This window comes from Colletotrichum destructivum, chromosome 5, assembly GCF_034447905.1.
Source record: "Colletotrichum destructivum chromosome 5, complete sequence".
Classification (NCBI taxonomy): domain Eukaryota; kingdom Fungi; phylum Ascomycota; class Sordariomycetes; order Glomerellales; family Glomerellaceae; genus Colletotrichum; species Colletotrichum destructivum.
The window spans coordinates 4562084-4572206 of NC_085900.1; the positions used below are offsets into that span (position 1 = coordinate 4562084).

General features: G+C 56.3%; 3 protein-coding genes across 3 annotated transcripts; 2 read left to right on the forward strand and 1 right to left on the reverse strand.

Annotated features, from left to right (window-relative positions):
* Positions 1 to 2036: 2036 nt before the first annotated feature.
* Positions 2037 to 5123, forward strand: CDEST_08930 (Putative glycerol kinase, carbohydrate kinase, FGGY, ATPase, nucleotide binding protein; the record flags this gene model as incomplete). Its single annotated transcript, XM_062925089.1, has 4 exons — positions 2037 to 2557; positions 3059 to 3313; positions 3439 to 4442; positions 4528 to 5123. 4 exons carry the CDS (start codon positions 2037 to 2039, stop codon positions 4944 to 4946), a joined length of 2199 nt encoding a protein of 732 aa, XP_062781140.1. The 3' UTR covers positions 4947 to 5123.
* A 159-nt stretch (positions 5124 to 5282) lies between these two features.
* CDEST_08931 (Putative nucleotidyl transferase domain, trimeric LpxA-like superfamily, hexapeptide transferase) lies at positions 5283 to 7725 on the reverse strand. Its single transcript, XM_062925090.1, has 4 exons — positions 7204 to 7725; positions 6983 to 7026; positions 6701 to 6847; positions 5283 to 6627 (listed from the first exon to the last, which is right to left on the reverse strand). Exons 1-4 carry the CDS (start codon positions 7208 to 7210, stop codon positions 5731 to 5733), a joined length of 1095 nt encoding a protein of 364 aa, XP_062781141.1. The 5' UTR covers positions 7211 to 7725; the 3' UTR covers positions 5283 to 5730.
* Positions 7726 to 9778: 2053 nt separating this feature from the next.
* On the forward strand, positions 9779 to 10093 carry CDEST_08932 (uncharacterized protein; the record flags this gene model as incomplete). The annotated part of the gene is made up of 1 exon (XM_062925091.1): positions 9779 to 10093. One exon carries the CDS (start codon positions 9779 to 9781, stop codon positions 10091 to 10093), a length of 315 nt encoding a protein of 104 aa, XP_062781142.1.
* Between the last annotated feature and the right edge of the window lie 30 nt (positions 10094 to 10123).

Below are 10123 nucleotides of genomic sequence, written 5' to 3' on the forward strand. Positions count from 1 at the left end.
GTCGGCAAAGTTGCCCCGGACGAAACAAAATCACGGTCCTGAATACCAAATCTTGATTTCCATCATTTTCTTGCAACTGGGAGGCATGTAATCGCTAGGGGACGAGGGGGGGTGCTTTCTAGAGCGCTGTGTTAGGGAGAAAATGCTGCTCGAGGCCAGCGTCCCAAGGGTGGGAACCACCTTTTCATAATAACTGGTTGGTAATTTTGTTGGGCTGTTCTGCTATTCTGTAGCCTCGAGCATTTCTTACCATCTTCGCTTTTTAATTTTTTCCGAACCGGGCTTTGCAAGAAAAAGAGTCTCGGAGAACTGCTCATCGTGCTGAAATCAAGATGGAGCCTGACTTGGATCCTGGCCTCATGGGCGAAAGACCGACCTCGTCGATGGAGTCTCAGTCTGTTCCCGGTAGGAATTATAACACATTTGGAAGTGGCGAGTGTCCATTCGACGTTATTCTCTCGATCAAGTAGCTACTTACCGTGATCAATAAAAAGCTGTTCATGCGGCCAACCACGCTACGCCTACAGCCCTCGATTTCGGAGTTCGATGTTCCGCGCGGTCGTCGCAATACTTAAACAGGTAGCGTCTGTTTATGTCATGATCGAACGAGAAGGTCGAGGTTTTGGGCATCCTATTTGGCTTGGGTCAGTTGTTGGGGGTCTGATGGTGTTACTGACAGGCTAACTGTAGTGTCTGAAGCATCGCGGTTGGTGTGGAAGCTGTTTAGTTTCTGATCTCTAGTATGAGAAGTGCGACCAAAACCCCTTGGTGCGGTTTGTGGTCACCCAGCTACACTCCTCTTGTGACGACAATTCGCTAACCGTCTTTCTGGCAGGTACGTTGTCATCGAATCCGGGGTCTCGATCGAGGTTCTCGAGAGCTCGGGCCCATGATCAACGGGGTACTTCCACTCCTGTCTCTTGGGACCGTTGCAGGATAGCTAGTAGCATCCCCCTTCCTGAGGATTCAATGAACCGGTCAAGGTGGCGATGTAGAACAAGGACGGATGGAGCTTCAGAACCAGGTGGCAAGGGCCATTTTTCTTCTCTCTTAATATTGAGTGCCATTGTGATTTCTTTTCACGTGGTAGCTTGCAGTGCTTTCAACTTTTTCTTACAGGAGCGGTATGATACTGTAAGGACGACGAGAGCTTTATGGTTCCGCAGAAGCCTGTTCTCTCTTTTGGAGGCAAGCAAATGTCGAATCTTGGAATAAATCTCGACCTACCCTTGTGTGGGATACAGGATTGTAACCAACCTACTGGTAACCTTACTATATATTGCTGGCACTGCATACTTGTATTGTCACCATTCCTAGCGAAGGTCAGCAGTCCGCGTGGTCCTTCACAAAAGACTCGCCAGCCTTCACTTGGTGACAGCCCCTACAAAGTAGACTATTAATCTACTCCATAGCACACACAAACTCACCTACTTTTATATTGGTAAACCTACGCCGGTAATATGCAACCACCAGAATGTAGACTTTAGCTGTCTTACTACCTGTCATGAACGTGAAGCACCGTCCGGTCAAGGCAATGCATGGGGAAAACGAAAGGATTGCTGAACGGAAAGCAAAAAAAAATCAAAAATCAGCATGAAGTCAAGTGAAGTTGTTGCTGCAGCAGCATGGATGTTTATTGCAAGAACAGACAGGCACTCAATGTTCTGTGGCCTTTCCAATGCTGTAGAGGACAGGGGGCAGCGGTGACATGCTGAGTGGTCACACCGAGTCACCGACCACTGGCGGACGGCATGCTCGGTATGGGAACCCCTCGGGTTCTTGTCGACCCCAGACCCCAGCAACGGGATCGGGGGACCCAAAGAAAAAGTTTGGAAATAATGGGGAAGGGGGGACCATCTCGGTCCTCAAATCCCGACACACCCGAGTGCCCCACGTCTCCATCCAATGCACCTCGGAAAGGCGCCGCGGAGAGGCACGAGGAGACGTTTCCAAACGCATCATCCAGGGGAGGGGAAGAAAGAAAGACACAAAAAAAAAAAAAACGAAATAAAAAGATATCGGTTTCCGAGCCCGCCATGCGCCTCCGAATAGCACTCTCCCCCGGGATCTCCCCCATTCTCCCTAGATCGTTCGTCCTGAAGACCATTGAGCAGATCAATGGCAATGGCAACGGCAAAGGCGTGGCGTGGGGGCGGCGTCGCATCCACGCTGTCGGCGCCGCTACTGGTGCTGTTACTCATCGCGCACAACTTCGCCAGCAGCAGCAGCAGCAGCAGCAGCAGCCGCCGCGTCCCAGACCCCTCAATTGTTCCTCCAATCAGCGCCCGGCGTCCGCTTCTGACATCATCCCGAGCGCCGGCGCGAAGCTGAAGTTGGGGCCGCCGCCGCACATGTCCGTCCGAAATTTGTCGCAGAAACAGACCCCGAACGACAGACACGCCGCCTCGTCCTCCTTGTTCCCTCGTGATCCCGCCGCAACCTCCCAGACCTGCGGGACGACGCGGGTCAGACATTCCGGGAATACCTCTTCTCAACCTCGCAGCATCGAAAGCGCCAGTAGCCGCCATCCTCGGCCGACGATATACTTAGCTAGGCAGTCAGTTCATCCAAACAATCCATACCATGCCATCTATAACATAACCACACACATACACACAGGGGAAAAAAAATACCAGCCGTTGCCTTCCTCCTCGTCCCCTTACCACCACATCCCCGTGCTCCATTGCTTAATCCCCACGCCGCTTTCACGATCCCGCCCTTGTCTTGTCCCCCCAGGTCCCCCGTCCTTGTTTGTCCCCGCCACCACGTCGGCTTCTACGGCCTTTTCGCGAAAAGAATAAACCTCGTCCACCCGCCTCTTCCTCCCCTTGTACCCCCTTCCAGCCCCTATCGTCCATTTGTTTTTCTCCGCGTGATACTCTCCGCCCCTCTACGCTTCCCCAGTAAAGTAAAGCCCCGGTTTGCCCTCTAGCTGCTCTATCTAAACTAGTCGTTGGCTTTACCTCCATTACCTCCCCTTGCGTCCTTTTCCATCTTCAACATTCACCCTCCTTCTTCCTCTTAACCTGCCCATACTCACCAACCCTCCCCACGACAGCAATCCCCGAGAGGACGCCGTCAACCACAGCGCAATGGCCGAGACGAGAGACCCCAAACGCCCGCGCGTCGCCGCCGATCCGGCCGAGCACCTCCCCGCCGGCATCACCGAGACCCCGGAAGAGCTCAAGGAGCAATGGTTCGTCGGCAGCATCGACCAGGGCACCACCTCGACGCGCTTCCTCATCTTCAACGGCCTCGGCGACCCCGTCGCTATGCACCAGATCGAGTTCGAGAACCATTACCCGCGCTCCGGGTGAGTCCACAGATCCTTCTCCCACAACTCTAGACACGCCGTCGCTCCTCTCAGCATTGCGGTCTCTTTTTCTCCCTCCCCCCGGGGGACACCTGGCACACCGCTAACAAAGCCTTCCCCCAAAGTTGGCATGAACACGACCCCCTCGAGCTCCTCGCCTCCGTCGAGGAGTGCATCGAAAAAGCCACGGCCAAGTTCGTCGCCAAGGGCCACTCGGCCTCCGCCATCCGCGGCGTCGGCATCACGAACCAGCGCGAGACCACCGTCCTCTGGGACGCCCGCACCGGCGAGCCCCTTCACAACGCCCTCGTCTGGCCCGACACCCGCACCGCCTCCCTCGTCCGCGACCTCCGTGCCCGCCCTGGCGCCGACACCCTCCAGGACCTCTGCGGTCTGCCCCTCTCAACCTACCCCTCCAGCGTCAAGCTGCGCTGGCTCCTCGACAACGTCCCCGCCGTCCGCGAAGCCTATGATGCAGGTCACCTCGCCTTCGGTACCGTCGACTCGTGGCTCATCTACCGCCTCAACGGCGGCGCCGACCGCGGCGACGCCGCCATCCACGTCACCGACTCCACCAACGCCAGCCGCACAATGTTCATGAACCTCCGCACCCTGCAGTACGACGATGACCTCCTCTCCTTCTTCGGCGTCGACAAGTCCAAGATCCGCCTGCCCAAGATCGTCCCCTCCTCCGACCCGACCGCCTTCGGCTCCCTTGCTCGGGGCGTCCTCAAGGGCGTCCCCATTGCCGGCTGCCTCGGCGACCAGTCCTCCGCCCTCGTCGGTCAGTGCGGCTTCTCCCCTGGCCAGGCCAAGAACACGTACGGCACCGGCTGCTTCCTGCTCTACAACGTCGGCGACGAGCCCGTCATCTCCAAGTCGGGCCTCCTGGCCACCGTCGCCTATGACTTTGGCAAGGGCCGCAAGCCCGTCTACGCCCTCGAGGGCAGCATCGCCGTCGCCGGCTCCGGCGTCAAGTTCCTCGTTAAGAACCTCGCCTTCATCGATGACGCCACCCGCATCTCCGAGCTGGCCGAGACGGTCCCCGACAACGGCGGCGTCGTCTTCGTCACGGCCTTTAGCGGCCTTTTTGCGCCCTACTGGATCGACGACGCCAAGGGAACGCTGTGTAAGTCCGACCCACTTCTCGTTATGGTCGTCGTCATGGTCGTGAAACGCCTACCCTCCTGACCGTATGCTAACCTCGACCGCAGTCGGCATCACGGCCCACACCCAAAAGGGCCACATCGCCCGCGCGACCCTCGAGGCGACGTGCTACCAGACAAAAGCCATCCTCGACGCCATGGCCAAGGACTCGGGCCACGCCCTCGAGTCCCTCGCCGTCGACGGCGGCCTCTCCAACTCGGACCTCTGCATGCAGAGCCAGGCCGACATCAGCGGCATCCGCGTCGACCGCCCCGCCATGCGCGAGACCACAGCCCTCGGCGCCGCCATCGCCGCCGGCCTCGCTCTCGGCGTATGGAACGAGCTTGAGGACCTCAAGCACGTCAACCAGACGGGCCGCAAAATCTTCACCCCGTCCCTCGAGAAGGAGAGGACGGACAAGATGTTCAAGAAGTGGGAGCAGGCCGTCGAGATGTCGAGGGGCTGGGTGCGCGATGCCCTTGAATAGAGCAGTAGCAGTACTGTGTGTCGAGTAAGTAAAGGATTTTCTTTTTAGATCTGGAGTCTTTTGGATACAGAAAAAGAAGAGCGTTTTTGGTATGGGTTGTTAGGACAATATTGGGCATGTATTTTGCTTCGGGTTAGACAGGATACCACTACCTATCAAGTCAGTTTTCCTCCTTTGCTAATTTTGCATGCCCACTTGGGAAATACCTGTGTCGTCTTGCCCAAGATTAAATCGTTAGATGGAGGGAGGCCTGGGATGCATAGACCTGTGCACCAACCAACATGAAGGAGGGACTTGTCACCATCTGCAATTGCGAAGAAAGAAAAAGGAAAAACGTCAACAGGTATCGTCTTTATTGTCGTCTCGGGCAGAACCCTACAATCGGGCCGCCCGTGTCAACGGCATTTATGAGGGGAGTATCCTTCAAACAGGGAAACCCCTCCAGTACCGTTCCTCTCTGCATTCGTGGCAAAAATTGGGACAATCATCGTTCCCAGAAACAGAAAAAAAGTCAACATCGCAAAGCCAGATGCTTTTCTGCGCTCGCCAAATGATTCCCCCTGCCGACGCCAGCCAAAAATGGAATTGTTTGGTTTTTTCGCCCCCTCCCCCTTTCTTGAAGCTCTCGAGACTCGTGAGTGGAGTGGTGATTCGTGTCGCAACTTGGAATTAGAAAGTCGATAAGAACAGGCGCGCAGAAAGAAGTATGAAGAAGTCGGGCCCCAATCGTAGATGTCCGACGGGGTTAGGTATAGAGCGTTGATTTTCTTTCGGACGGTATGGTTTACATGATGATGGCGGGGATGTCGACGTTGGCCTTGATGCTTTTGTGGGGGAGAATGCTGCCGCCGTTGACGTAAATTTCGTCGCCAATGGTCACGTCGTCGCCAAGGACGGTGACGTTCTCAAGGCGAGCCCACTTGCCGACAGTGCTGTTCCAGCCGACAATGGTGCTCTTGATCCAGGCGTGGTCCTTGACCTTGGAGGCGGGCAGCAGAACGCAACGCTGCAGACGGCAGCCGTCACCGACGACGACATTGGGGCCGATGGTGACGTTGGGGCCGATCTTGCAGTGCTTGCCAATCTTGGCAGTCGGGTCGATCAACACGTTGCCGCCGTGAACGTAAGGCTCTGAGGGGGAGGCGAGCTCCTTGGATCCCTGCTTGGTGAGGGAGGTGAGGTACAGGCAGGTGCCGGTAAGGAAGTCCTTGGGCTGGCCGACGTCCATCCAGAAGCCCTGAAGGTCGAAGCTGTGTAGCTGGCCGTCGCGGACGATGGCGGGGAAGGTCTCTTTCTCGATGGAGGTGGGGCGGAGCTCAATGCGCTTGAGGACGCTCGTGTTGAGGATGTACATGCCGGCGTTGATGCGGTTGCCGACGAACTCGACGGGCTTCTCGACGAAGCGATCGATCTTGGTGGCGTGGCCGGGCTTGTGGACGACGACGCCGTACTTGGAGGGCTCCTCAACCTTTGTGACAACAATGGTGCCCTCGTCGCCGTGGTTCTTGTGGAACTCGGCGAGGTCCTTGAAGGGGAAGTCGCAGATGACGTCCGAGTTGAGGACGAAGAAGGGAGTATCGTCCTTGGCGAGGATGTTCTCGGCCAGCTTCAGGGGGCCGGCGGTGTCGAGGGGCTCGGTCTCGACGGAGAAGGTAATGTTGAGGCCGAACTTCTTCTCGTACTGTACATGGCATCGCGTCAGTATTGCGGTGCGCCGCGTATCATAGCTCGGAAAAGCTCGGGGGAGAACCCACCTCTGCCAAATGCTTCTCCATCACCTCGGGGCGGTAGTTGACAGCGAGAACGACATCGGTGACACCTGCAGCAGCGAGAGCCTCGATCTGGTGCTCAATCATGGGCTTATTCGCGAACTCGACCAGGGGCTTGGGGAGGGTCAGGGTCTGCGCATTGAGAGCATAGTCAGCAAATGTAGTCTGCCGAGTGTCCAGAGCAGTGCGAGGAGTGCAAGCAGCTGGCGACGGCCTGGCGGAGCCGCCATATGCCGCGCGTCAATCTAGGAGAGGAGATAGGCTTACCAGAGGGCGAAGGCGAGTGCCAAAGCCGCCGACAAGAATGATGGCTATGATAGGGGTTAGCAGGTCTCTTTGGTTGATTACTTGCTTGCTTGGCTGCTGTCTGCTGCGCGCCAGTCACTCGGCCATGGAGGTGCAGGAGCAGCGCAGCGCAACCAGTAAGGCTAGGTCTGACAACAGAAGCGGATGGCTAGCTTTTGGGGGGAGGTGTTGCTGATGCGTACCCTTCATGTTGATGGTGTTGTGGTTGAGAGACCTATGTGGTACTGGGAAATCGAGTTGTCAAGTGAAAGAAGGGGAGATGCAGCAACAACTTCCTTGGGATGTGCAGTGCGCAGGTAAACGAGTGTAAGAATTGGGATGTAAGAAGTTGAAAGTGTTCTTTCAGCTGGGTAGCGTGATAGGTCGGCCAACGATGTTTGGCAGCGACAAGGGGTTGTCGGTTGATAGGTTAACAAAAACGGGGTATTCTGCCCAGTCAAGAATAGATTAAAATGCTGTTGGGGAAAGAGAGCAGGCCGTTTTCTCCAGGGATATCTCTACAACGAAATGTGTGTGTTGAAGGAAGAATCGGGCGATGGAGTATTGGCAGGCTGGGGACAGTTGCAAGTTGCAAGAGCGAGTGCGATGAAAGAAGTAACGAGGGAGGAGATGATGGATGGGGGGGGAAAGGGAGGTGGAGTGAAAGAGAGGAAGAGAGGAAGAAGGAGGTTAGAAGTGTTCCAGAGATCACAGTGCAGTCAGTGGACGGAAGCAGAAGCAGAGTGAGGGAGGGGAGAGAGAAGGGGAGCGACAGGGCACCTTCAAAAATGACACGACATCTCTACACCCAAAGGTCACTCTTCACTCACTCACTTTACGTATGTACCTGAGGAAGGTGCTGTACCCATTTCACTCACTCTGGGGGGAAGAGGGACCAACAAGGAGACCGGCCCAGGCAAGCAATCAATCGGGGGCAAGCACAGCAAAAGCACAGGGCACTGCCGCAGGGGGCCCAGGGGGCGGAATGGGAGTGTTCATCATGAATGGACGAATGGATGCCTTAGGTAAGGAACAAGAACCCGGCAAGCCTGGGAGGCTGAGGCCTCGAAATAGGCTCCTTGAACTGCCTACCCGTACCATACAGCGCCCGTGTCTGACACCTCTCATCTATTTTGTTCTAGACCCTCCCCTTTTTTTTTCCCTTCTTATCCCTCCTCAAGTGAGTCCTAGTCCCAATCAGCGCCATCTACAGCTCCACGTTTTGACAAACGAGTTGCAGCTGAGATACATCCGTCCGAACACGATGCATCACCCAACCCACGCTTTGCTTGGATCATGATGTGCTTGCGGTTGGCGACTCGGTGCGGCTGCGTCCTGGGTGGGCATCTCGAGCCCCCTACCTAAGGTAAGTACGGGTACCTTGGAGACAAAATAAAAATAAGTACGTACCGTAGTCTCCCATGTTCAATGCGAAATCCCATCCAATCGTCTCCCTCCCCCGCCCCGTGCTTGCAGTCCCCTCCTCATGATTTCATCCAATCCTGTCGCGAGGGGTCGAGAGAGGTCCATGCAAAGACGCTACAACGCTTCGCCGCAACGCCCAGCTGTCAGGGGGGTTTGACGTTGGACTTTGTACAGGTATGCATTATCGACCTACATAGGACGGATGGATAGTGACTTTGCATCTGCGATTAGACTCGACTCAACTCTACGATGGTATCCGTTGTACCCTCTCTCTCTCTCTCTCTTTTTTTTCGTCTCTGATCACAGACCACCACTGATCACGGATATGACATGTTCGTGTGCGTGTGCGTACGCAACGTCTGCGCCTCCGCCCTGTGACAGACGACCCTCCCAAGCCCCCTTCCATACCAGGCATTGGACAGTCTCGGCACAAAGAGTGGGGGCCGCAATGGGGAAAGCTTTCCATCTTTGAGATTGGAATTCATCATCCCACGCATTCGAACCAATTCGCACCCATTTGCACCCCTTTGCAACTCACTTGTCAGACTGGCTTGTTTCCAATTTCCCCTGCCGAAATTGATAAAATTGATGAAATTGTTTAGGCCTCCCCCACCGCGGTCCACCCCCTTGCTTGCCGCTCCGAGAGAGAGAAACGGCTTGCGACATCCAAATCCAAAACACCGCCGTAACTCCGCAACAGCGTCCGTCCTCCTCTTCTGCCTTCGACCGCTCCGAATCCTCTTAGCGGGATGCCCATGCAAGGGCCCTCCCTCCAGTCCGACGACAGCTGACCGGCGCCCGCCCCCCTTCCGTGTCAAGAACCAACTCAACCCGCGACTTTTTCCCCCTCTCGGGAGTCAGGACGCCATCACGGGACAGACAAACGTCATTCAACATGGCTCAACAAGACCAGACGAAAAGAAGTTGCAGACGGGCACCGGATTCTTCAGCCGCCTCGTGTTGCTGCGTCCAACGCCAAAATATGTCGCAGGTTATGACCAACGTGCAATGTCGCATCCTCATCTCACCCCTTAGCGCCTCCGCCTCTGTATCCATCTCCGATTGGACGAGACGTGCTAGAAATCCAAAGTTGGAATCATACTCCAACATCTCGCCATCCGGTTTCCCCCCCTCAGCCCGTCGCTACGCCTCCCGCCGAGGTGACAGCCCCCACCAGAAAGAGCAGTGAACCATGGTCGCAGACGACATCCCGTGACCTCGAATTACAGAGGGGCCCACCTTCGAGCAAAGCCACACAACAACACTCACAGATCGTCACCCGAGCCACTTGCACACTCGGCTTCTCGGCGTGGATGGGTTGAAAATATACTCGCCCATCACCAAGGCCCAGTGATGAGTGGGAACGGAGACCGCTCAACATGCGACGTGACGTACGTCTTCGGCTCCTCTCAAACATCGCCAGGAGGCAATGGTGAAGGGTGCCCCGGGCGAAGCCAGAACCAACGTGACATGTACGATGACAGCGCGCCAGCGCCACGCCCACATGCCACAATCCACATCCCGGGGACCGCCCGGCGTCGGCGTCGACGCCAGCCAGGCCATCGAGGCTTCGCAAACCTCGTCCTCATCCACCGGGCCGACATGTCCAGACTCTCGCATGCCCTCACGACCACCAGGTCAGGCCTCCCTGGTCCTACGGCGCACTAGCACGAGACGATGTCTCGTCCCCCGTCTCTC

Excerpts from the sequence above, each read along its gene's own strand:
- CDEST_08931 (XM_062925090.1), bottom strand. Across the intron at positions 6,848-6,982 it reads GCACTCGCCTTCGCCCTCTG|ACCCTGACCCTCCCCAAGCC; the intron begins GTAAGCCTATCT and ends CTCAATGCGCAG. Across the intron at positions 6,628-6,700 it reads TGGAGAAGCATTTGGCAGAG|TACGAGAAGAAGTTCGGCCT; the intron begins GTGGGTTCTCCC and ends TGCCATGTACAG.